Source organism: Rattus norvegicus, chromosome 10 (assembly GCF_036323735.1).
Source record: "Rattus norvegicus strain BN/NHsdMcwi chromosome 10, GRCr8, whole genome shotgun sequence".
NCBI classification, from domain to species: domain Eukaryota; kingdom Metazoa; phylum Chordata; class Mammalia; order Rodentia; family Muridae; genus Rattus; species Rattus norvegicus.
This window is the reverse complement of record NC_086028.1, coordinates 87,201,892-87,226,713: the sequence shown is the minus strand read 5'-3', so window position 1 is coordinate 87,226,713 and position 24,822 is coordinate 87,201,892. Positions and strand designations below refer to the sequence as shown.

Sequence of the window (24,822 nt, the reverse complement as noted above, 5' to 3'; positions counted from 1 at the left end):
TTTACACAAGTATGAATTATAGGGCCCCAAATTGTGAACCCCCCATTGCTGCAGAGTATTTAGATCAGACTCTCCTTGGGGTTGGCTCACACTCACCCAAGTCCTGTGCTCATCCCTCTGCTAATGGGAACACCGCAATTGTCCCATACAGATGAGACAGGGTGTGTCCAGGGAAACAGACCACACTAGAGGAGACTGACTCCTCAGGAGTCATTTGAGCTCCTTCTGATTTCAGGGAGGCTGTTGATACTAAGCCCTGCATCAGTAGCAGATGGACAGAGTCCTCATCTGCAGGACTTCTGTTCAGGGACCGCCAGTCTCCACCAGAGAGCCCCAAGGATTGGGTTAGACTTTATTCATCCCTGTCCTTTGAGCCCATTCTGTCTTCTGCTGACTATCTAGAGAGCCCTTGTTCAGTGGCGTCTCAAGAGAGAGAGGGGCTCATCTGGACAGAGTATGCACCAGTGACCTCAGCACTCAGACGGAGTAAGAAAGATCCGGATGCTACACGGTGAGTTTGAGTCCTGGCAGAGCAATAGGAGATGGGGAATGGTGGTGGAGGTGGGGTTGAGGGGGAGATGGCATGACACGACAACACTCACGGATGACACACACTCAGGCTAGGAGAAGGTAAACTAGAACAAGGGAAGCAGCATTTTCACCGCCCTCTAAGCGTGGTCTGCCATAGCGACGCATCCTCTCTCTGTTCTTAACAAACTGAAGACACGGAGATAAAAGACCCAAGGGCCGTGTTTCCAACCTCAGGAGTGGGAATGGGCAATTACAGACCTGCTCTGTGGTGACCTGGATAAAAGCCATAGACTCTCTCTTCAGGGAGGTGAACGCTGGAGCACACACACACAGATGCAGGTCATTAGTTTCCTGAGGTGCACACTCCATTCATGGCATGCAGGAGGGTCTGGGACCCCTGCAGTCTGAAGGAACCAAAGAGAAACTGGGCCAGTGAGGAAAGGATGAGAGGAAGTCCAAGAGGGACATGGAGGTTTTGTTGTTGTTGTTGTTTTTGTTTTGGTTTTGGTTTTGGTTTGGTTGTTTAGTGGTACTGACCCATTATCAGGTCGTGCACTGGATCTAAAACCTTCCCCGCCCAACCCCATCCTCACCCTAGACCTTGCTCTCTGGTTCGTTCTCCCTGGTGAGAAAGCTCCAGCCTGGGAGACACCAAAGGGATCCTGTTTGTCCCACCCCTGGGTCTTAGGTAGCTGTGTCTCCCTTTAAGTGCCTGAAACTCTGCTTCAAGTTCTGCCAAAGCCAAAACATCTATCTCTGTCCCTGCAGACAGTCGTGCTGCACAGGTTACCCACAGAGTGTCCCCAGCTAACACAACACCGAGGACCAAATCCAGACCCCTGTCATTAATTCCCCCTAAGTCTATGTGGGCCAGGTGTGGTGCTGCTTACCTGTAATTCCAGCACTCCAGGGAGACAAGTTCAGCCTGGAATACCTAGAATCTGACCCTGTTTCAAAAGTATACAGAGGCAGGAGGATCAACATTTTAAAGCCAGTCCTACATAGGAATTCTGGGTCAGACTGAATTGTATGAGACCCTGTCTCAAAAAGAAAAACTGAAAAGGAAGGAAGGAGGGAAGGAAGGAGGGAAGGGGGGAGGAAGGAAGGAGGAAAGGGGGGAGGGAAGGAAGGGAGGAAGGAAGGAGGGAAGGAAGGAAGGAGGGAAGGAAACCACAACAAAGCATGGCTCATCAGTTTAGAGCACTTGCTGCTTTTCTAGAGGATCTGAGTTCTGTTCCCAGCAACCACAGCAGATGCCTCACAACTGCCTGTTACCTGCAGCTTCAGGAAATCCAATGTCTCTGGCTTCTGTAGGTACCCACGCATACCTACACAAACACGTAAAAAAATTAAATAAATGAATAATTCAAAATAAGAATAAAAAGTTATAAAAGCTAGGGAGAGTCTGCCTCTTTGATGGCTCCAGAGTCGCACGCTGTTACATTCAGGCTTTCTTTCTTACAAGCCAGTGCTGGGGTCTCCTAGCTCCCAGGGCAAACTATGGGCTCCCTTTGTATAAAAATTTACATATCTAAAGTCCACATTTGCATTTTATAATTTAAACTCCTAGGAGACAAGTTGGAGTCCAGTCCCCCAATCGACTGGAGGAAGAGAATATTTACCTGCCCAACTCCCCCCACCCCCAGGAGTGAGGAAGCATGTGGAGTCATAAAGGAGCCGAGAGCATCCTGCGTCTGAGGGATGCTGGCATAGGTCAGGTCAGGTCGGGAGGGTCCTCCATGAGACCTCATGTGCTCTTAAAGGAACTCTTTTTGGAGTACCCTCAATCAGTGGGGAGGGAGGGGGCTCAGGGTTAGTGTGTATCTGGAAGACCCCTGTTGTCACCTCTTGTAAAATGAGGTGAGGATAGCGGGTATCAGGAACGGATGAAAATCATGCACACAAGGCTGGATCCTTCAACGTCACTTAACCCACAATGTGAGTCCCAGTCCACACCTCCACACCTCTTCCCTCCTTTGCTTAACTACGGTGGGTCCCATTGGAGAAGAGGCCCCAGTGTTCCCTTTGGAAATGTCACTGACAGTAATCTGAGTGTTCAGGCCAGGGCAACTGTGGCAGCTACAGCTGCAGTTGCAGTTGGTTTTCTCTCTGGGTCTGTAGGTTTGAGCCAGAGACAGGGAGGTAGGCTTCTTTGGTCTCTGCTGGGCTGGGGGAGCTGAGGAAAGGAGAGGAAATATTGACTAGCCAGGGCTCTCCAGAGAAGTGGAGGAACTCAAAATCAGACAGGCAGCCCTGGACAGGCCTCAACTGGAGCACCCAGTGCCCACTCAGGGACCCACATGAACCTTCACGGAGACCACATCAGAGATCTTTTCCTAGAACTGCCTGTCTTCCTCCCCCAGTTCTCTTGGCCTAGGAACTTAAACCCCTCCCTAAACTGGCTTCGTCTGCCCCAAGCTGGGATTTGCTTGGGCTTGCCTCTCCTTCCTTGGGCAGGGTGCCTGCAAACCTCCATTACTTTGCTTTTTATTGTAGCTGTTCACCTGACAGGCATTTTGTGCAACTCTCTTGAGTGTGAGGGAGGCTCAAGAAAGGAGTCCTCTTCTGGGCGCTGCAGAGCTCTCTCCGTAACTACATAGGGATTTCTCTAACAGGAAAGAGAATGAAAGATCCCTTGCCAAATATAAGGACTGACCCGGGTTCTCCTGAAAGGGAGGCTCCCTAGAGGAGAGCAGCTGCAGCAAGCTTCAAAGAACTGTTTGGCAGATAAAGGGGAGGAGTTGATGCAGCAGAGTGAGCCCAATTTAGGTGCCAGGGAGTTGATGCCCTTGTCCCACCTCTGACTCCTACAGGCTGCAAGAGATTGCATGTACCTTTTCCTTCTCAGAGCCCCCTCTGCCTTATCTGTAGTGTTTGGTTGGAGAGATGAATTTTGAAAGCAGTATGGTGGGCCTGTGGATCCCTGGGACCGCAGCTAGAGCAGCCCAGACCCCAAGGGAGGTAGTCTTTCTCACACTTGCTTGCCACCTAGCACCATGTCTGGCAAGGCAGCTATTTACCAAAGGAATCGATGAGCGAGTGACAAAAACACCAAGATCAACTTCTTGAACAAAACTGAAACCCATCCTGCCTTTTGATCACCCAGTCCCTTGAGATTTCTGTTTCCTATCATCGGATGCTTGCCTTCAGGTAAGGAGTAAGATGGCAGCCAGAGGGACATCCTTGAGCCTCTTGTTTGCAAAACCGCGAGTGAATGATAAAGCAGGTCACAGATAAAGCGTCTCCACAGATCACAGGCCCTTGAGAAAACCGTTCGAGCCAGTTTACATTTACTGAGCACCAACTGTGCATCCATTTGTTTTCACATAGCTTAATTCACTTAAGCTCTTGGTCTCCGAGGGCTGCACAGAAGACCGCGGTGGCTTTGAAACGCTAATGTCCCGCAGTATTGACAAGCTGAGTTACCTCAGGTGAGGGGCAATGGTGTCTTTCTTAGCTTTCTTCCATTTTCATTTGTAAAGTAAAATGGAAACAGCTCCGCAGCACCACGTTAGGGAAGGAAATTAGCACGTGGAGGCAGAGCGCTTCATAAATGCTCGTTATTATGGTTCCTCTGGGAGCACAAGTCCGTTCGCCTCCCCTTCCCCCCCAGGGCACACAGAGGTGTTCACACTCCCACGTACTTATAGATGCACAGAGGCGTGTGTGCTAACGCCAGCGGGAGGAGCTCAGGGGTCCTTAGACTCAAAGCCCAAGCTGGAACTGGTGGAGAAGCCTCTTTTTTTTCTCAATTCTTTATGAATGAACTAAGGCCGAAAGGAGTTTATTTTTTTATGAATGGAAGTCCAAAAAGTGAATGGAGCCGGGAGCCAGCCCCTACATTCTGATTGGCCCCCGTGGCTGGGAAACTCCGCCCTCAAGCTCCGCTAGCGGAGTCTGAGGATTGGCGGGCGTGCCTGGCCCTGGGGTTTCATTCACAAAAGTCAATGAAACAAAGGGAACCGGTGGGGAGGGGCGGGGGAAGAGCGAGAACGGAGGCCAAGGCAAAGGAAATGCACCAATCAGCTGCTCCCCGGGGCTCACAACTGTCTGCTGCGCCCGGAAAACAAGCCGGGGCTCTGGGGACCCGGGGCTCAGGCCGCCTCGCTCAGGCCTAGCCCCGCCACTTTAGTTGTGTCATCCCCCGGGCATGCTGAGCATCCCCCCACGGCTCCTGCACAGACGCCCCGACCTCAGGTGAAGCTGCGGAAGGGGAAGGAAGGGAGAGTGTCTGTGATTTCCCCGATTCGTCTCCCACACACCACACTCTTTCTGTTCGGCGCCCGCTTCCGCACATTCCGGGGCGGGGGTGGGAGGCGTCGGGATTCGAGGCTGGAGGGGGCGCCCGAGTTATAGGCGTGCGAATGGTGTGCGCCGCGCGCGCTCCCATATACACACTCACACACGCGCACACACACACACACACACGCACGCACACACACGTCTTATGTAACCTAGTCCCGGCTGAGCAGGGCTGCAGAAAGCAGACACGCCGACCCCAGCTCGAGGGAGCAGGTGGGACCTCCTTTGGCGGGAGGGGAGTGGCGGTGGAGGCGCTCGGCCGCGCAGGTCCCAGCGAGTCGGAGAAGTTTCGCTGTCCGATCCAAAGCCTCGCGATCGCCCCCTCCCCCCGCAGCGCTCCCGGGACCGTGTGCGAACTGCCTCCCCCCTCCCAGGTCTCTGCCTCCGCGCGGGGGCCCGGCCCTGTGGCCGGAGGGAGCGGCCGGATGGAGCGGAGGATGAAAGGCGGATACTTGGACCAGCGAGTGCCCTACACCTTCTGCAGCGTGAGCGCCGCGCCGGCCTCCACGCCCGCCCCCGCCCCGCACCCCGCCCCTACTCGCCCCGCAACCCCCTCCCGGGGGGTCTCAGTGGGTCCAGGGCCTCCTGGCCCCTGAGCCACCCCGGGACCCAACCCCCAACCCCAAGCTAGACTCCTCAGGGTGATTCGGGGGCATTCTCCCCCCCTCCTTCCAGCAGAAATCTCCCGGAAATGGGAGCTTGGGCGAAGCGCTGATGGTCCCGCAGGGGAAGCTCATGGACCCGGGTTCCCTGCCGCCTTCCGATTCAGAAGGTAAAGAACCAAACAAACTGCGACCCCTCTCCTTAATCCACACACATCCATCCCAGAGCCCTATCCTGGACCCACATTTCCCCAAAAGTCAAATCACTCATTCTTACTCTGTCCCTTATCACCAGTGGGGAGGCTGTAACCCGGGCACGCCAGGTCTCTCCCCATATTATCTCCACCTCTTCACCAATCCAATATTCACCCATCAGATCTCTTCCAGGATCTCAGTCACTTCCAAGAGACGTGGCTCGCTGAAGGTGAGTAGTTTTGTTTCCTTCCTAAAATTAGAAGTGGGTCGTGGGGAATCTTCTCTGTCTCAAGGAGTCTTTCCACCCCCTCCCTCCAGTCCCTAACCATTTCTCTCTCCCTGGTGCCCAGTGTGGACACTTATATTGATATTTATTTTCTCGCCCTGAGCCAGGCTTGTATAACTAGGCCTGGGGATGAATCAGACTATTGTGTGGGGTATTCGCTTATTTGAATGGAACTTGGCCCCAGGCCTGTTTTCTTTCTTTTTTTTTTTCCTGGTTGAAAATTTCATTTGCAAAGTTTGTTTGGCAGGAGGCGCCTGGCCTAGGTGTAGTGTTGGGGTGTTGAGGTATTGAAAGACAGCAATGAAAAACAGGAGTAATTTATTACCCATCTTCTGGAGTTGCTGGAACATTGGTTGGTTTTTCTTCTCTCTCCATTTCACTTCTTCCTAACTCTGAGGGCCAATTTACTGACCAAGCCAAAATAACAACAAAAGTTTCAATACTTCTCTTCTTGGCACTTTGGCAAAGAAGACTCAGGGCTGCCTCCCCAAATAGCCTTGATTATAATTCCAGTGGCAACTGGTTCTCTCTCCATCCCTCCTGAATACCTCCACCCCCAGGCAGTGCTCCCCTTCCTGTATGCAGGAGGGTTGTGAGCCCTGGCCAGGATGGGGTCAGTAGCCCAGCGTGGGCTGGGTGGGGCAGATGTCCTAGTTGGATTCTAGTTGTTGTGTTTTGGTGAGGTTAGTTAGCCTGAGGGTGATGCTGGCAGGGCTGCCAGTCAAAGGAGGCATGGTGACTTACAGTCCCTGAGATTCAGGAAGCACTAGCACCCCCATCTTCACTAACACCCCCTTTGTGTTAATACTCTAAAAACCCCAGAAACCAAAAGTGAGCACCTTCTTCAGGTCTTTTCTCTTCCTAAGGGGTCTTCATTCTTCCACTGTGGGTGGGTACCTTTCTTTTGGAATTTAAAAGCTCAGATCCACCTCTTGCAGGATTCTCTACAGGAGAAGCTTGGATGAGAAGGAAAGGACCACTAAGTCGGTCTGTGGAATAAGATGAGGTCTGTCTTGGCCACTGTCTGTCTGTCTCTACACACACACACACACACACACACACACACACACACACACACTTATTGCTTTTGTCATTTTTATGATTATTGTGGTGGCGGCGGTGTCAGAGAAGGACTATTAGCATGGAGCTTAGCCTCTGAAATGAGCAATGAGGGTGGAGGGTATGAGTGTAGCATGTATCTTCCTCTGCTTGTATGTCCTGAATGCCCGGCTCCCAGTTGCATGTAGAGCTTTGTTGGCTTACCCCCTTCAGGTTCTGGAGCTAAAGAACTCAGGGTCTCCATGGGCTCTCAAAAAAAAAAAAAAAAAACCCTTTCTTACCACCTAGTTACTGATTTTGGTCTGGCTCTCTGGGTTTCCTGCCCGTCAGCTGAGAGTCCTCACAGTGGCCAGCTCCCCAGTTGTGAGCTGTGGGCTCAGGGTGGCATTTTGGCAGTATTTGGTCTTTTTGAATGACACGGGATGGAGAATGTTCTCTTCACCCAACCATGGAAGCCCCACCCCTTGGTGGTGGGTCTGGTGATAGTCCATGTGTCTGTCTGTGTGTGTCAGTGTGACAGCAAGTGCGTGTGCGCACAGGCATGCGCACACACATGTATGCGCGTTACATACTGCTGCCTTGGGAGCCCCTGTACATTTAAATCCAGTGGGTGGGGAGATGGGGGTGGGGAATGCTGGGGGGGCGTGTGTGTGTGTGTGTGTGTGTGTGTGTGTGTGTGTGTGTGTGCTGGGATCTCCTTGGTTCCCTCTCCTTCCTCCTGAGGGAGCAGCTCAGGTTCCCAGCCGGCAATGGATGGCCAGGCCTGAGGGGGGTGGGGGGGATGCTGAGGCTACTCGCTCCTCTCTCTGCGGAGACAGATGCAGCTGCCGGGGTCCTGTCCCCCTGCACCATCCCAACATCACCCCAATCTCCTCTCCTGCCTCTTCCCACCAGGTCAGTGCCCCCCATAGTCTAAAGGGGTGACAGGGAGGGATGAGCTCCTTTGGGAATTTGTCAGTGGTGGGGAACATTAGGAGGAGTGGGGCCCAGAGCCCAACCTCCCCTCTCTCAGCTTGGTTTCTTCCTAAAGCCTCAATTTGGAGAGAAACAGTGAATCCTTAGAGTGTGGGTGGGGCAGTGAAGATTGGGGGGTCGGGGGGGGGAGTGACCAGGCCGGACCGAGAGAAGTGGATTTGGCTTCGGTCTATCGGCTGCTCACTGAGATTTTGGGGTGAGTGTTGGTGAGGCTCCTTGGAGGCAGCGTATTCATCTTTAGTGTCTGGGATTTTCTGGGTAGAAGAGGGGTGCCGTGAGCTGGGGAGGGTGCCTGTGATGTGTGGAGATGTTGGAAAAAGGATCTGGTGCCACAGAGAAACACAGTCTCAGGAAGACTGAGCCAAAGACATGGCTGGTTATGTAAAAAAAAAGATTTGTGGATTTGATGGAGGGTCGCTTTGTGGGATTGTCTGGAGCCCTCAAAAACCGTTAGGGACAATGACTCTGTGGTCTCTTTGGTAGTTAGGAAAAATGACTGAGCTGTATGTTTGTCCTTAGTTGAAGTTGGGGAGGGAGGGCCTGAGAACTCCCAGAAGGCTTATGGATAGATTTGGGGTCCTTGATATTGCTGTTCTGCATGTAAAATTGTTGGGGTTGCACCATATATGACGATAAAATGGATTCTTCTAGGAAGAGATTGGCTTACATATAGCTTATATCGGAATCTTAAGGGATGGCTCTGGGCTCTCCCTTCCACAAGAATTACTGCAGCTAAATGGTCCTCCAAGGGTGGCCCTCCCTTGGTCCTTTAGCCTCCCTATTTATAGGTCCAAAAAGAGACCCCGTGCATAGAGGGGAAGCACAGATGGTGCTTTCGCCCGCATGTGGTCTCTTGGTGGAAGTGTGTGCATGCACCCTGGGGTCTTGGGGACCCTGCTGGCAAGGGGAGGGTTAATCCTCAGTCCTCTCCCTAGACTCTTCTGGTTCCCTGTCTCCTCCATGTTTCCATCTCCTCCCCTTCCAGAAGATTCCTGGAGAGGAATGTCCCCTCCACAGATAGAGAACTGGTCCCTTCCAATAGAGAGGCTGCCAGAGTGGGGGCAGGGTGAGGGTGTGAGCGCCCCAGCCATTGGTGACACAGTAAAACAGAAGCTCCAGAGGATGCTACTTACGTGGGACTGTCCCCAACCCCAGAGGATGACAGAGCCCTTCTGTGGGATACATGGCGGCTAGCTCATGGTAGGCTTTGTTTCAGTACTTAGCTCATAAACTTCTCATTTCTTCTGGAACCCATCTTTGGGGTCCCCCTGGCTCCTATTGGAGGGATAGTCCCTATTTATTCTCTCTTATTCTTGTCTCTCTCTCTCTCTTTCTCTCTCTGTGTGTACACGTACGTGTACGCCTGCACGTGAATTACACTAGGTATACACACATATACACACCTGCCTTAATCCTCTGTCCCCGCCCAGACAGTCCATTTTTTAGTGCCAGTGTAGCTGGGGGCAGACTCTGGCAAACACGGCCGAGCCAACAAATAGAGTGGTGCATGCGCGCAAGACCAAACATAGTAATTAAAATTTCTCCTGCTCTCCAGGAACTCGAAGCTCTGTGTCTCTGTTCCTATTTCTATCCTTGCCGATAATCTCTGGGTGACCAAGGGCCCTGTTGTATCCCTTTGGGAGAAGACCAGTGTTGGGAGAGCCGAGCACAGAGTAGGGCTTACCCCCCATTCTTGGGAGAGGGTAGCATCACCTCTTTAGGGGTATAATCTGTGTGCTAAGGGGAGGTCTCTTCTGGGGTTCTGGAAAGGTCAGATGACCCACAGGGCTCACCTGCCCAGTGGCGTCAGCAGGAGATGCCCCCAGCCCATTACCTCACTGGAAACCAGTAGTTAATGAGGCCCCAAGAGGGGCTCCAGAGTGCGTCAGCTACCCCTGCCAAGTTTTGCACCCCTTCCTTGCCCTTGGGACCCTCCTTCCCTAAGTAGTTGGGAGGGAAATATCACTCAGCCTGCTTGCTCCTGCCACCTATGGGTTGTCTGTCACCTTTGAACAGTCCTGGCCACCCAGCAGGAACAAATGAATGTGTCCTTCCCTTTGGTGCATTTCAAATGAACCAGTCACCAGAGACATTTATTGCAAATGTGGATGCCCGGCCCACCTCCAGCATATAGAACAACTTGCCCGATTTGAGGACTTAGAACCAACCAGTGAGGCTAACAGTGAGGTGAATCTTCAATCAGGACATCTGGGGGACTGCCGCTGTGTGATGGTAGCCTGGCTTCCAAAAGCTTGGGATGTACAAATATTTCCCCTGAGGGATTTAGTGGCCCACTGATGTATTTAGCCACTTTGGAATTGTAGTACGTTGATCTAAGTAGGGTCTTAACTACTGGAGACTTCTGGTTCTTAAACTCCCTTGCCTCAATCTCTGTCTAGTAAGCAATCCTCTAAGCAGGGCATGGTGTCAAATAGGCCTGTGATCACAAGGAAGCTGAGACAGGAGAGTAGTGAAGTTTTTTTTTAAGATTTATTTATTTATTTATCTATCTAGATATTTATTTATTTATTTATTTATTTGGTTCTTTTTTTTGGAGCTGGGGACCGAACCCAGGGCCTTGCGCTTCCTAAGCAAGCGCTCTACCACTGAGCTAAATCCCCAACCATATTTATTTATTTATTGTATATGCATACACTGTAGCTGTCTTCAGACACACCAGAAGAGGGCATCAAATACCATTATAGATGGTTGTGAGCCACCATGTGGTTGCTGGGATTTGAACTCAGGACCTCTGGAAGAGCAGTCAGTGCTACTAACCACTGAGCCATCTCTCCAGTCCTGAGAGTGGTGAATCTAAGGCCAGCCTGGGATACCTAGTAAGACCCTCTCTCAAAAAACCAAAGGCTGTGGGGTTCAAAAGGACTTTGATTCAACCTCCACCATAAATAAATACATAAAAATCAACTATAAATCTGTGTCTATAAACGCTCAGGGCCTCTGACATTTGAAGCAAGCATTCGACCACAGCCCAAGTATCCTTCCTGGTAAGATGAGCTTTTCTGGTGGTGTGCCAACTCTGGTGGTAGCTGGTGTGTGGAGAGGAGCTGCAGGGTAAGGGACTGGCTGCCTGGGTGAGGATCTCACTGCTTTGGGCTCCATTCTGTGGAGCTAGCCCCTGCCAGCGTGAGTACAGGCCTCACTGGATGTTTATTCATAAATAACACTCATTTAGTGTCTGGTCTGAGTAGGGCCCGTTCTGGGTGCTAGAGACTCATCTGAAGAAGACAAAGCTGGTGTCCTCACAGCCTAATTTCCCAGGGAAGAGATGAACATTGACATGCAAATATACATTCCTAAGACATGCACAGGTGGAGGAAAATTCGTGCTGAGACCGGAAAGCAAAAGGGACAGTTGTGCTTTGGGTGGCCAGAGAAGGCCTCTGATAAGCCTGGCCAGGTGCCCATCTGTAACCAGCATTCCAGGCAGAGTCAGAAAGATGGTGCCTTTTAGGTGAGCCTGGGCTACATTGTGGGATCCGGAACATAGTAGCTGAGGCTCTGCGGAGAGGGTGGGGGGAGAAAGGATCCAGCTCTGCAGGACCGAAGGCTAAAGGAGTCCAAGGTGCTAAGGAATGATAGTAAGGAGAGGCAGGCAAGGGAGGTGAGCTGAGGAGGCCAAGAGCAAGCTTTAAATTACACATTTTAAGTGAGGGAGCAGAGTGATTTGGTTTCTATTGTACGAAGATCGCTCTAGCGGCTGTGCCGACTGCTGGGCCCGGGGGAAGTGAGTGGGCAAACACAGGGTCCTGTGGCCAAGGTCTGAGCCTGCATGCTCACATGGGATCGGGGTGTAGAGCGTTCCCTATATCTCACCTCACACGCCTCACCAGCCACTCTCAAGTCTGATTTTTTTTTTTTTATCTCCCCATTTCCACGTTGCCCAGTCTCCAGGGAGTGGCAATCCAGTGTCCTAGGTCACCAGCTCCATTGTCCTGCTCCAGACCTGCTTTTATCCTAGACAATCAGGAAGTCCTTCTTTGTGTCTGTTCTTCTTTCTGCTGTAACCCTCCCCCTTGATAGAGAAGTAAACAAAAGCCAGGAGTCCTTTGAGTATCCTTTGGCTCAGAGATGCCCACCCCTGATCCTCAGACCTCCAGGCTTGGGAAGCCCTTCTTTTCCTTAGCTACAAAGCAGTGTTGAGCAGGTGTCTGTACCTTCCTCCTGTCCTTTTTTTACCGTCCTACTTCTCTGCTGCCGTCCTTTCTCCTCCATTCCCTTCCGAAAACTCAAGAACTCTTGTGTGTCTCCAAAACACCTGGAAAGAAGCGCAGATTCCTGGGTCCCTTCCCAAATTCAGAATTTCCTCACCTGATTTCCATAGCCACAGGATCCCACAGTTTGTAAAACCTGTCCACCCCTGACAAAGCCTTGCAAATTTTGAAGGGCGGGCTCATTTGTACTTCTGAGACAAAATGTCTAGGCAAAGACTATCTGCACAAGTTCTGAGAGTCCTCCCAGGGGGTCTTCACGGGCCGCAGCTGGAGTGCAGTCACCCTTTGTCTAAGGCAGGGTCTGGACCTCTGCTGGGCTGGAGCTGATCTGCAGGGTGGCAACAGTGCTGTCTTCCTGGAGTGGCCACTTTGCAGGGTCACATCCTGGACTCACCTCTGGCCTCTCTCTGCAGCTCAGGTACCGGACAGTGATGAGCAGTTTGTTCCTGATTTCCATTCAGAAAACTGTGAGTAGTGAGTGCTGGGTACAAGGGTGGGGGATGGGGGGGTGAGGGAATGACAGGAAGTGAGTCATGGGGACAGTCACCCATAGGAGAGCAGTTTGCTCTCACCTAAAGACAGGGTGAATTGAAGGTCAGGGCTCCCCATCCTGGAATATGGATTCTGAGATCAACACTGTGACTGGGGGCGATAAGTCACATTCCCCTTTGGGTCCTAGCCATGCAACCTGCATTGCATTTCTCTCTGCAGCCAAAGTAATGGACTTGAGGTCACTTAGCAGTGTTCTGTTATCTTCTTCGGCGCTGGTGATGCTATTCCAGGAAAGATTTGTCAATGACTCTAGAGAGTTTAGAGTTGGTTGCAAATGGAGTGTTCAGTGGTATTTCAAAAATATCCTATGATGCTCAGGACATCGCCCCAAATCTGACCCCAGTGTCACAGGTGTCACTGTTGCAAAATGATAGGTAAGGTAAGGTGGCCCACACCTGTAATCTGGAGGGTGAATTTTTCTTTTGGTTCTTTTTTTTTCGGAGCTGGGGATCGAACCCAGGGCCTTGCGCTTCCTAGGCAAGCCCTCTACCACTGAGCTAAATCCCCAACCCTGGAGGGTGAATTTTGAGGCCAGTCTGGATACATACCTTGTCTCAAAAAAAAGTCAAGTGTGGCACCTTTGACCCCAGCACTCAGGAGGCAGAGTCAGGCAGATCTCTGAGTTTGGAGGCCAGTCTGGTCTACAGAGTGAGTTCTAGGACAGCTAAGGCTACACAGAAAAACCCTGTCTTGAAAACCAAAAGAGGAAAAGTCTGAGAAGGGGTGTTTGGCTGTTAGGTACCACCTAACTGATGGCTCTTGGATGCCATTCCCCATGAAATGAAAGGAACACAAGAATGGAAAACGGTGGTCACCAGGACTGTGGATTCCAGGGCATCTGACCAAACTGAAGGAAGCCAGGATGTCACTCACAGCAGGGCTCAGCCACAATGGTAGCTGGACTGGGAGAACCCAGTAAGGACCCAGAAAAGGCCAGTGCTCCTCACAGATAATTAGGAGCATGTGCCTATTCCTCTGCTGACATGCAAGGGTGCTAACAGCCAGACTCCCTCAGAAGACCAAAGACTCTTTACAGCTCCAAATAAGAAAACACTCACTTGGAAATTTCCAGGACACTCAGGAAAGCCAAAGGGGGCCCCGGGTCTGAGATGTTCACTCTTAGGAAGGGGTTTCCTCAGCTAAGGGTGTGTGTTGAACTTTTAGATATTTCCCTTGGTTAATACCAAGGTTAATACCCAACCCATGTTGGTCCCTAATGTACAAAACTAGACATAATGTAACCAAAATGTTCCAAAAGCATTCAGCTTCAGTGATCAAGAATGAGAGCCGGGGGGGCTGGGGATTTAGCTCAGTGGTAGAGCGCTTACCTAGGAAGCTCAAGGCCCTGGGTTCGGTCCCCAGCTCCGAAAAAAAAAAAGAACCAAAAAAAAAAAAGAATGAGAGCCGGGAGGAGACTGACTCAGAAAGCAGAGGTGTCAGAAGCACTGTTGGCTTCTGTGTGACACTCTGGCTTTGCTCTGTCCTACCCCACAGTAGCTTTCCATAGCCCCACCACCAGGATCAAGAAGGAACCCCAGAGTCCCCGCACAGACCCCGCCCTGTCCTGCAGCAGGAAGCCGCCACTCTCCTACCACCATGGAGAGCAGTGTCTTTACTCCAGGTGAGCCCCGGCCCAGGAGGATGTCAGGACGTGAAGGCTTCTCTTGAGGCTTGGGGTAGGAGAGGACAACTGTGAGCTGAGGCACCCGTAGAGATGAGGGCTGGATAACGGGGTTTCTTGGCTTCTGTAGCACTAGCAAGGATCCTTCTGAGCTTTAGCAAGAGACATCACACAGTGGGCAGATGGCCTCAAGAACTCAGTGAGTCTCTACCTGGAAGCCCGTGCCCTACTTAAACCAGTTGCTCTGGGCTTCGGAGAGAGATTGTCAGACTGAGAGGTCGGGTTCCAGGATTAAGAAAAGGTATTCACTTAGACAGGTATGGCGCGTGGTATGTGCTTGAGACAGGGGCATTGTGAGTTTGAGGTTAAGCTTAGCTCCAGAGAGAGTTCCAGGTGAAGCTGAGCTAACAGAGCAAGACTCTTCTGGAGAGAGAAAAAAATAATTCACCTGGGGGCTGGAAATAGAGCTAAGTCAATAGCATATTTGCCTAACAGACACAAAACCCCGGGTATGATTTTCTGCACCTCTTAAACCTGGCAGGGTGGTTACTTGCGTGTAATCTCAGCAGCTTTGAGGTGGAAACAGGAGTTTGAGATTATTGTTGGCAACACATGGAGAGTCTGAGGCTACCCTAGGCTACATTAGACCCTATTTCAAAAGAAAAGATTTCCTAGCCCTTGGAAAGCAGAGGCAAGTGTATCTCTGAGCTTAAGGCCAACCTGGTCTACAGATCAAGTTCCAGGACAGCCAGGGCTGTGCAGAGAAACCCTGTGTCAAACAAACAAACCAAAAATCCCAGCCCCTCTACTGCAATCCCAGCAGTCATTTCCTGGGGTATGAAAGGTACAGAAGACGGTCACCTAGCTTCTCTGCCCCCTTGTCCCCATCTCCCCTTCAACTCCAGTGCCTATGACTCCCCCAGACAAATCGCCATCAAGTCCCCCGCCCCCGGAGCCCCTGGACAGTCGCCCCTGCAGCCCTTTTCCAGGGCAGAACCACAGCAGAGTCTCCTGAGAGCCTCCAGCTCTTCCCAGTCCCACCCTGGCCACGGGTACCTTGGTGAGCACAGGTAAGGAGACGGATCTGAAGCACCGGGGGACCCAGGCCTCGCCAGGCAGTCTGGGCTCAGTTCCTTAGTTCTCTGTAGAGACCTGGCTGGGAGAACCAGGGAGATGGTGTCTCATTATCCCTCCAGAGCCCTGTCAACAAGTGACAGGCTCAAGGGGGCTAATGGAAGGTTCTCTCTTCTTCCTTCCTCAACCATCACGTCCAGCTCCGTCTTCCAGCAGCCCGTGGACATGTGCCATGCCTTCACATCTCCTCAGGGAGGGGGCCGGGAACCTCTCCCAGCCCCCTATCAACACCAACTATCGGAGCCCTGCCCACCCTACCCCCAGCAGAGCTTCAAGCAGGAGTACCATGACCCCCTGTATGAACAGGCTGGCCAGCCAGCTGCGAGCCAGGGTGGGGTCAGTGGGCACAGGTACCCAGGGGCGGGGGTGGTGATCAAACAGGAGCGCACAGACTTCGCCTACGACTCAGGTAAGAGACCGGGAGTTGGGGGGACTCGGAGGAGGTTTTCTGGGATTGCCAAATGGGGTCACAAGTACTCCAGTGAGCAGTGAGGTTAAGCAAAGGTTCCTATAAGGTTTGTGCCTTTTCACAGTCTATACGTTAGTTCCTAACCCAACTCACTCACTCATTTTTTTTTTTAAACTGTTCTAAAGAATGATCGTTTTCCAGCCAACATTCAGATGATAAGGTACACAGACCTTTGCCCTTATAGCTCTTGACAATAATAAGGATTGGGCATTTACTTCTGTCAGAAGTCAAAGGGTTTTAATTAAACCCCTAAGACCAGGGTACTGTGCCTGGAACAAGAGTATGCTGTTGGAGGAGATAAAAATGAGATGATCACTAGTCCTTGTCTCCACAGTGATTTAAAAAGATGAGGAAGCTGTACCCGCATAACGTAGGAAGTGGAGACAGAAGGGTCATTAGCATCAAGGATAGCCTGGACTAGTGTCTCTTTAAAAAAAAAAAAAAAAAAAAAAAAAGCTGTGGTTATTTGTTCCGGAGATTGCCAGCATTCAGGAGGCTAGGGCAGATGAATGGCTATGAGTTTAAACTAGGTGACATGAGTTTCAGGCAAGCCTGAAGTATAGAGTGAGACCTTGTCTCTAGAAAGATAGGTAGGTAGGTAGGTAGGTAGGTAGGTAGGTAGGTAGGTAGAACAGTAGCTGTAGAGCTTGGCTGGGATTTTAGAATTTTCTTTTCCTGGTGCCTACAGTATTTTAGCTTCAGGGGCTTATGTACAAACCCCTAGTCACTCCAGGGAGGAGAACAGGACCAGTGCTTCCCTTTCTCAAACCCTGGTTGCAACTGTGAGTCTGATGGTCACTGGAGATGGGAGCCGCTGTAAGCTGCTGACCTTCAAAGGCTGGAGACCGGAGGGATCGAGTTACTTGCCCTTGAACTCTTGCCCCTCCTCCCTCCGCTTTTCCTGAATGGAGTCAAGAATTCCATTCACAAAATGGAGGAATGAATAAACCCTCCCTCTTGCCTCCTCCCCCGAGGTGTCGGGTGTCAGCGGCTCATTCATAGGTGGGAGTGGAGGGGGCGGGAAAGGGTTGGGACTCAAAGCGTGGCTTCCTAGGTGGAGCTGGAAGGTTTCAGTTCTATGGCGTGGAACACAGAATGTGCTTATACCTGAGAAAAAACAGCCCAGTGCCCACTGCCTCTTCTTTAAATATATGCATCCCCCACTTCCACCCCCACTCCTCTCTCTCTCTCACACACACAGAGGTACAGAGGTACTAGACTTGGAACCTGACCTGCTGACCGGACGTGTGCCCATTCCGAGGAAGTCTTAGGCAAACCCTTTCCAACCCCCGGAGATTCATCTCTTGCCCCCTCCTTCCCCCCTGTACTCACAGGAAACAGCTGCTCCCTGGAATCCTGGGTCTTGTGATCAGGCTGCCTGGCCCCAGCTGCTGCCACCCATGCCCTCTGCCTCAGCCCTCAAACTGAGGGCCTCGAGCTTCCAGCTCCCTCTGGCTGAACTTCCCCTGGGATTTGGTGGTGGGAAAAGGATGGTGGCTGGACTGCAGGCTAGCAGCAAGAACTCCTTGAATGTGTGCAGGATTTCCTCCCCTGCTTCACCTCAGCCACTTTTATCACCTTTTCTTCCCTCCCCCAGATGTCCCTGGATGTGCATCAATGTATCTTCACCCAGAGGGCTTCTCTGCACCCTCTTCAGGTGATGGAGTGATGGGTAAGACAGGTGGATCCTTGCTAGGGGGCGGAGAGTCACCCCAGCCACAAGTCTCTGCATTCTGTGGGGTCTTCAATGGCGAACCCTCAGATCTGAGCAATTACCACCTTTCCTCCACAAGGTTATGGCTATGAGAAATCTCTTCGACCATTCCCAGATGATGTCTGCATTGTCCCTGAGAAATTCGAAGGTCAGAGAAGTGACTTTGTAGGAGGGTCAGGGTCCTCTTCACCCCTGCCACACACTGGGTCCTGTAGGAATTGCATTTCGTTTGTGGGCGAGATCAGGACACTCAGGAAAGAGTTTGGGGATGCCACATAAGGGAGGGGAGGAAGTCGGTTATGGGATATTACTTCACACCTATTTCTACTTTCCCAGGAGACATCAAACAGGAAGGGGTTGGAGCTTTCCGGGAGGGGCCACCCTACCAGCGCCGGGGTGCCTTACAACTGTGGCAGTTTCTGGTGGCCCTGCTGGATGACCCAACGAATGCTCACTTCATTGCTTGGACAGGCCGGGGAATGGAGTTTAAACTAATTGAACCTGAAGAGGTGGGTCTTAGGTGTTCCCACCCCTCCTGTCCGTCCGGCAGTTTTGGAGTCTTGAGAGGAGAAATGGTGCCACTTGCCTTCCACCATCATCCTCAGTCTGCCTGACCCAGTTCTTGTCAAGCCTGAGTCAGCATTGTGCCAGTAACTAGCCTAGATTGTCCTTGCACCAAGAATCTCAAATGTTTTTCCACCCTGCCCCCTGCCCCCCCATTTTTCCTCTTGAGATGACATCTCCACCCAAATATTTGTCTCTCGTCCCCAGGTCGCCAGGCTCTGGGGCATCCAGAAGAACCGGCCAGCCATGAATTATGACAAGCTGAGCCGCTCACTGCGATACTATTATGAGAAAGGCATCATGCAGAAGGTTGGGCTGAGGTCCTAGCATGGCCGTGAGGAGGGGCTAAGGGAGGGCCAAGAGTTGAAAAGGTGTCAAGAGAAAGTCAAGTGGTGTGTGTGTGTGTGTGTGTGTGTGTGTGTGTGTGTGTGGAGGGAGTAGGTTTCTCAGCAGGCTTTCAGGAACAGAAAATGTAAACCCAAGGTTCAGTGGCTGAACTTTGCCAAGTGGGCTGTGGTTGAGATGAGACGTGAACAAGGACCAGAAGGGAGTGGGTTTCAAGCAGAGCCAGTGCGGGAGGGAAAGAGGTCCTGATGCGTTTTTGTGAGAAGAGAAGGACCCTCTAAATTCTCTGAGGCAGGGCATGCATGTCTGGCCTGACAACCCTCTCTTCACAGGTGGCTGGTGAACGCTACGTGTACAAGTTTGTGTGTGAGCCAGAGGCCCTATTTTCTCTGGCCTTCCCAGATAATCATCGTCCAGCTCTGAAGGCTGAGTTTGACCGGCCAGTCAGTGAGGAGGACACGGTCCCTTTGTCCCACTTGGATGAGAGCCCTGCCTACCTCCCAGAACTTGCTGGCCCTGCTCAGCCCTTTGGCCACAAAGGCGGATATTCTTACTAGGCACCAGTGACCTCCCCTTGCAATGGTGGGGTTGCCTAGTGTACATAACAACTGATTTGGTATTGGTAAAGCCCTCTTTCTGATACCTGTAGAAGTCTCTGGGGTCAGTGCTCCACTATCCCATCTGATACTCCTGGCCAGACTCAGCTGCTAACCAGAGTCTGCGGGAAAGACAGTGGACAGGTCAAGTCTAAAGGCAGTAACTGAAGTTCGCTGTGGTTCACCTGTACCCTCAGTTCAGCTTGGCTTCGGCCTAGGTCTTGCTCAGGGGCCAAGTTCCCCACGCCCTCCACAGAGAACCAGTGTTCTGTTCTGGGGACAGATAAGGGGCTTTCTGTGTTTATTATGGCAGCAGGGCCAAGGGGATCCTCAGAACACCCTGTCTTCCCCCTCAGCCCCTGAGGGAGACAAAGTTCTGCCCTGGGCTGGGGTCCTGTGTTCTTGGTGCTGTGCTCTGGGAGGCAGGAGCACATGGAGGCAGCTGGGGGTGGGGAGTGTTGGGTGGAGGCAGGGACAGCTCTCTGCCCTAGGCCTACCCAGGTCCAGTTCCACCTTCGCCTCATCTGCCAGACCTTAATAAAGCCTCTGCTTCTCCTGTTGTTTGTTTGCTCTTTGCTTCCGTGAGGCAAGGACCTAGGGTGGGAAGAGCTATGGCCATGAAGATGACTGGGGTTTGGAGTCTGTCCCTGCAAGGCCTTACATGATATGGTGCCCTGATCCTGGAGTCTAGTTCAGGCCCTCACTTGCATTTCTGGAAATCTCTTGTCATTGATTTTCCTCTAGAGAATGAACACTGGGAAATCTGCTCTTATCCAAGCTAGGATCGTGTAAGGATCCAGAAATAATGGAGTATACTTTTTATCCCAGATGGGGCCCCTTGACCATCCCTTACCACAGTTAGCCTGTCCCTAGAAACATCCTCAGGTAGAGACTTGGTCTGTGGCTTCCGTGATCATAGTTGCTCCCATGGACTAGGAGCCCACATTTATCCCAACTGCTTGTCCCTCTTCCTACACAAACTCCAGGCTGCTGCTTTTACTGAGGTCAGAAACAAGTGTTTGGAGACTAGAAAAGGAGAAAGGTATTCAAGCAAGCAACTGTAGGTGAGGGGGTGACAGCAGGTCCTGAATAGGCTTGTGGGGTGTGTATGTTGGGGGTAGTGGTGGCAGCGTCAAACATTCTCCTGAGACCAATCCCAGGTGGGAGAAACAGGATGACTGAGGAGCTGTGACAGAGGCAGCAGCTTGGGAACAGGAAGGGACAGAATCTGAGGAAGGGAAAGAATCTGGATCTAGAGCCAGCTTTCCAGGACTGGGCTCAGGTTAAAACAAGCAGGTTCAACAGAACCCCAACTGTTACCCACAAATAAAAAGCATCACTTTTTCCTAGAAACACCAAAAATCAATGTACTGACTCACAATTCAGAGCAAGAGATAGAAAACCGGTGGGGGGGGGTGTTTTAGGCCTATAAGGATGACTAAGTGGGTACGATGCTTCCTTCCGGACAAGCCTACATGCTTGAGTTCTGTCCCCAACATCCACATGGTAGAGAGAGAACAAACTCCCCGTGGGCTGTCTTCATCTCCACACGCATGCACATAGTGGTCAAGAAGATTACAGTTGTGTGACCCACATCATCTCTTAGCCTCTCAATCTCAGGGAATACTGGCTCAGGAATAAATGAGAGAAAGAAAGAGCCTAGAGAGATGGGTCAGCTATTAAAAGCACTGGCTGTTCTTCCAGGGGACTTGGTTTTCATTCCCAACACCCACGTGACAGCTCTCAAACATCTCTAACTCCAATTCCAGAGGGTCTGACATCCTCTTCCGGCCTCTGCAGGTACCAGGCATGGCACGTAAGTAGTACATAGACATGTATGCAGGCAGAATACATATAAAATTAAATAAGCATTTTTTTCTAAAGACACAAAAGCAGCCTGGTGGTATACATTTGTACACCTGAGAGGCAGGAGGACCACCATGAATCCAAAGGTAGCCTTGGGCTATAGAGAACCAGTTTGAAACATACACACAGGGTGGGGATGGGGTACGAAGGGAAACCAGGGCCAAGGGCCCCATTCTCAGGCCAGTTGTCCCTCCAGATCTCAACAGGACACTTCTTCCCCTCAGAGTAGCCTGGGCTTGTAATTGGTGTGGCTATTCTGATGGGCGGTCACAGGTCAGATCCGGGGGTCATGGCAGAGAAGTGACTCTAGCTCTCAGGTAACAAACGGAAGGAATATCTATAGGTGCATCCATAGTTGGTCCAGCAATCCTGAGCTTTCCAGGACCGGAGCTCAGTATAGAGGACACGCATCCCTTCTCCACTGAAGAGGGAGAAGGGAGAGCAGGGGGCAGAAATGCACTGAAAGTGGAGTACAGAGTTAGCAAGGCCCCATGCAAGGATGACACACACTTGTCAACTGTCAAGTGCTCTACTACAGAGACCAGGAGCTGGATACTGGGATCCTGCTTCGATCTTGTGTAAGTCCACAGGGTAACAGGAAGGACACATCCTCTCTTTAGGCATTTGGCCTACTATTCAGCACTTAACTTACAGTTACAAGTTACTAACGTGAGGCTGAAGGAGAGATCCCATGGCCCAGGATGAGCCCAAGATCCCCAGGGCACCCAGCATCTCCAGTCTGGCTTGGCAGGATGATGGGTCTCTCATCAGCACAGAACCTCCATAGTTCTCAGAAGGGGGCACTAGGAAAACCACTAGCAGGAGTGAAGGTATGGGTCCCTCCCCAGACCACAAGTCACCTCGAAGCAGCTGAGAGCAGTGCTTGCTTTCTGCTGACAGTGAGGTAACACTGTCATAGTGGTGTTCTTTGCTGTTTTAAAGGAATTAGGACACACTGCTCAACGACAGTGGCAGGAAGGAGACAAAGGATCAAGGTGCCACTAGGTGCCAGACTGAAGCACTCTGGCGCAGATTTGGTTAATCCGGAGCTGTCAAGGCTGAGCTAGCCCAGCAGTGTTGAAAGACAGACTGGAGGTTTGGCCCATGCATCATGTCTGGAGACATGAGAGAGGCCTAGGCTATGGGATCAGGAGGCTCTGCCACGTGCACCACACTGAACTCAGGCCGAGAGCCTAACCTTGCAGCTGCCCCTGCCCAACGAGACAAAGTCATAGTAAACCACTGTTTCCTTAAAAAAATAAATATTTCTAGGAGGTAGAAACCCAAGTACAGAGGCCAGGGAGTGGTAGGGAGTGGGGCCAACATGGTACATGAGAGTCATGGTTCACTCCTTCAGCATGAGCTGGGGTATGGGGCCCTGGCTGGGCCCGCCAGGCATCACAGTCACGCGTGCCCCTCGCCCATCCCAGGATACACAACTTATCTAATTGTTCTTTTGTGTGTGTGTGATTTTTTTTTCAAGACAGGGTTTCTCTTGGTAGCCCTGGCTATCCTGGAGCTTGCTCTGTAGACCAGGTTGGCCTCAAACTCAAGAGATCTTCCTGCCTCTGTGTCCCAAGTGCTGGGATTAAAGGCTCTGGCCGAAGTCCTGCTTAGATGTTTCTGTCTTACACTATGGAGAGAGTCAGGCTTGGAAAATGCTCAGTTTAAGATTAAGTCACCACAGGACTAGCTTATTATCAGCCAGAGGAAGCCACAATGCAGGAGAGGCGAGTGGTCAGCTGTCTTTCAGCGCCGCCGGAAAGCACGGGAGATTCTCCAGGCGTTCGGTTCCTCATACCGATTGTACAGAGGCTCCAGGCGCTGCTGCTTCTTCTGCTTGCTTAGCTTGGTTGGGTCAGAGACTTTGAAGAAAGCCGGAGCAAACTCCACAAGCCACCGGGGGTCGATGGTGGTGACCTCACGCATGTACTCCTTTGTGGTCAGCACCAGTTCATGGTATACCACCCTGTGGGAGACAGACAGGACTCAAGCCTTAGAGTAGACCCCACTCCACAGCCAGTTCAGTCCACAGGGGACCACGGCTGAGCTGCATTTTTTTTTTTTTTTTTTTTGGTTCTTTTTTTTGGAGCTGGGGACTGAACCCAGGGCCTTGCGCTTCCTAGGTAAGCGCTCTACCACTGAGCTAAATCCCCAGCCCCTGAGCTGGCATTTTATTCTATCACTTCTCCTGCCTGATCCATTAGGAAACTGTCAAAGCCACACTCCAATACTGCAAGCCCACACCCTTCCAATACAAGACGGCTCCCAGAGAAACAGCTCTAGTCCTGTCTCTGGCATGAACTAATTGAGTGACAGTGAAAACAGCCCTGTCCCATCTCTAGATTTCAGTTTCCTGCTCTGTGAAATAAACCAGTGGTTTCTCAGATAGTTTCCATAGAATTCTAAGGCTCTTGAGAGGGACCACAGAGATATCACCAAGGGATAGTGAGGACCAAGTGGGCAAGGCAGTGCAATAGAGCCAGGTATAGTGGCACACTGTGTGTGTGTGTGTGTGTGTGTGTGTGTGTGTGCGCGCGCGCGTGCGTGCGTGCGTGTGTGCGTGTGTGCGCGCACTCGCGTGCGCACGCGCATGCTCATGTGCATGTGTGTGTTTTCTCTTCTTCCACCTTTCTGTGGGTTCTGGGGATCAAGCTCAGGCCATCTCATTGACCAGCACCTTGTACTTGCTGAGTCATCTCAGGTCTGTTTTTGTTCACTTGAGACCGGGTGTCCATGTGAATAATCCAGACTGGTCTCAAACTCAAGGCAATCCTCCTGCGTTAGCCTCCTGAGAGCTAGGATTACAAGCATGAGCCATAAACTTTTTAAACCAACACTGAGTGTAGAGGCAGAGGCAGGCAGATCTCTGTGAGTTCCAGGCCACCCTGGTCTGCATAGTAAATTCCAGACCAACCAGAGATACACAGTAAGATCCTATCTTAAAACAAACAAACAAAACAAAAACCCACAAAGCCTTTTTAAGACCATCTCATTAGATGATTTCTAAGCCCTTTCCCTGCTTTTACCCCTATAATTTTACTTCTCTTAGAAGGGCTATTTATGGGCTGGAAAGACAACTCAGGAGGTAACATGCTTGCCTTTCGAGAGTAAGCTCAATCCTCAGCACCAACAGAGTGCTGGGCATGGAGATGCGCATTTGTGACCTCAATGCCGAGGAGGCAGAGACACGAGGACACCAACCAATCTAGTCTAATTGGTGCGCTCCAGGCAGTAAGATTATCTTAAAAGGAGAATGCCTCCTGAGGCTGTCCTCTGCCCTCCACAGACATGCACAAAGGTACACCTGTATACACACAAATACATATTAAAGAAAAAGGGGAGCTTGTTAGTGTATCTAATTTGGGGTTTTGCTACTCTAGAAATACAAAGTCAAAAGGAGACATGGAGGATGCTGGAGATTCAGAGGCTCTCTCTGTGTAGAGCCTGCCACCTACCATTCGGGCTGTCTGTTGAAAAGAGCACTGGAAGGATGGATATAGACCACCTGCTGGTCAATCAATGTCCGGTAGCCCTCCTGGGGGTCCTTCTTGGCAGCATTCCGGAAGAAGCCACTGCAGATGGCCTTCTGCACTCGCACTGTGGATTTACCACAGGAGACCACATCCAGCTTGTGCCTATCAGGGCAGTAAGAGCAAAGGAGACATGAGCCTGCTCTGTGCGCAGGGTGCTAGCTGCTCAGCATCCCACCTTAGGGTCCTCACAGTGGTCACCAGGGCCTTCCTCCCAGCTCACTACAGAGGTAGCACTGGATATGAC

The 24,822-nt window shown here is 51.4% G+C and overlaps 2 protein-coding genes across 12 annotated transcripts in view; one reads left to right on the top strand and one right to left on the bottom strand.

Annotated features, from left to right (window-relative positions):
• Positions 1-4,511: 4,511 nt before the first annotated feature.
• Etv4 (ETS variant transcription factor 4) lies at positions 4,512-19,737 on the top strand. Of its 11 annotated transcripts, none has more exons than NM_001108299.1 (13): positions 4,512-4,728; positions 5,208-5,318; positions 5,512-5,605; positions 5,812-5,859; positions 12,595-12,648; positions 14,228-14,354; positions 15,260-15,424; positions 15,629-15,897; positions 17,555-17,629; positions 17,751-17,819; positions 18,008-18,180; positions 18,443-18,544; positions 18,913-19,737. In NM_001108299.1, exons 2-13 carry the CDS (start codon positions 5,259-5,261, stop codon positions 19,135-19,137), a joined length of 1,461 nt encoding a protein of 486 aa, NP_001101769.1. In that variant the 5' UTR covers positions 4,512-4,728; positions 5,208-5,258; the 3' UTR covers positions 19,138-19,737. The 11 variants fall into 11 exon arrangements, with proteins under 11 accessions (NP_001101769.1, XP_008766308.1, XP_006247431.1 ...); XM_008768086.4 differs by having other exon boundaries at positions 4,517-4,728; positions 5,168-5,318; positions 5,509-5,605; positions 15,278-15,424; positions 18,913-19,736; XM_006247369.5 differs by having other exon boundaries at positions 4,518-4,728; positions 5,168-5,318; positions 5,509-5,605; positions 18,913-19,736.
• A 2,550-nt stretch (positions 19,738-22,287) lies between these two features.
• Dhx8 (DEAH-box helicase 8) overlaps positions 22,288-24,822 on the bottom strand; it is a 36,566-nt gene continuing 34,031 nt past the window's right edge. The window contains exons 22-23 of the mRNA NM_001413227.1: positions 24,501-24,680; positions 22,288-23,011 (exon numbers count right to left, since the gene is read on the bottom strand). Of these exons, the coding sequence (NP_001400156.1) occupies positions 22,792-23,011; positions 24,501-24,680 (400 nt within the window). The 3' untranslated portion in view covers positions 22,288-22,791. The remainder of the gene's footprint in view (positions 23,012-24,500; positions 24,681-24,822) is intronic.

Excerpts from the sequence above, each read along its gene's own strand:
- Etv4 (XM_006247369.5), top strand. The coding sequence starts at position 4,682 with ATGCTGAGCATCCCCCCACGGCTCCTGCACAGACGCCCCGACCTCAG. Across the intron at positions 4,729-5,167 it reads CACAGACGCCCCGACCTCAG|CGCTCCCGGGACCGTGTGCG; the intron begins GTGAAGCTGCGG and ends CTCCCCCCGCAG. Across the intron at positions 18,545-18,912 it reads AGAAAGGCATCATGCAGAAG|GTGGCTGGTGAACGCTACGT; the intron begins GTTGGGCTGAGG and ends CTCTCTTCACAG.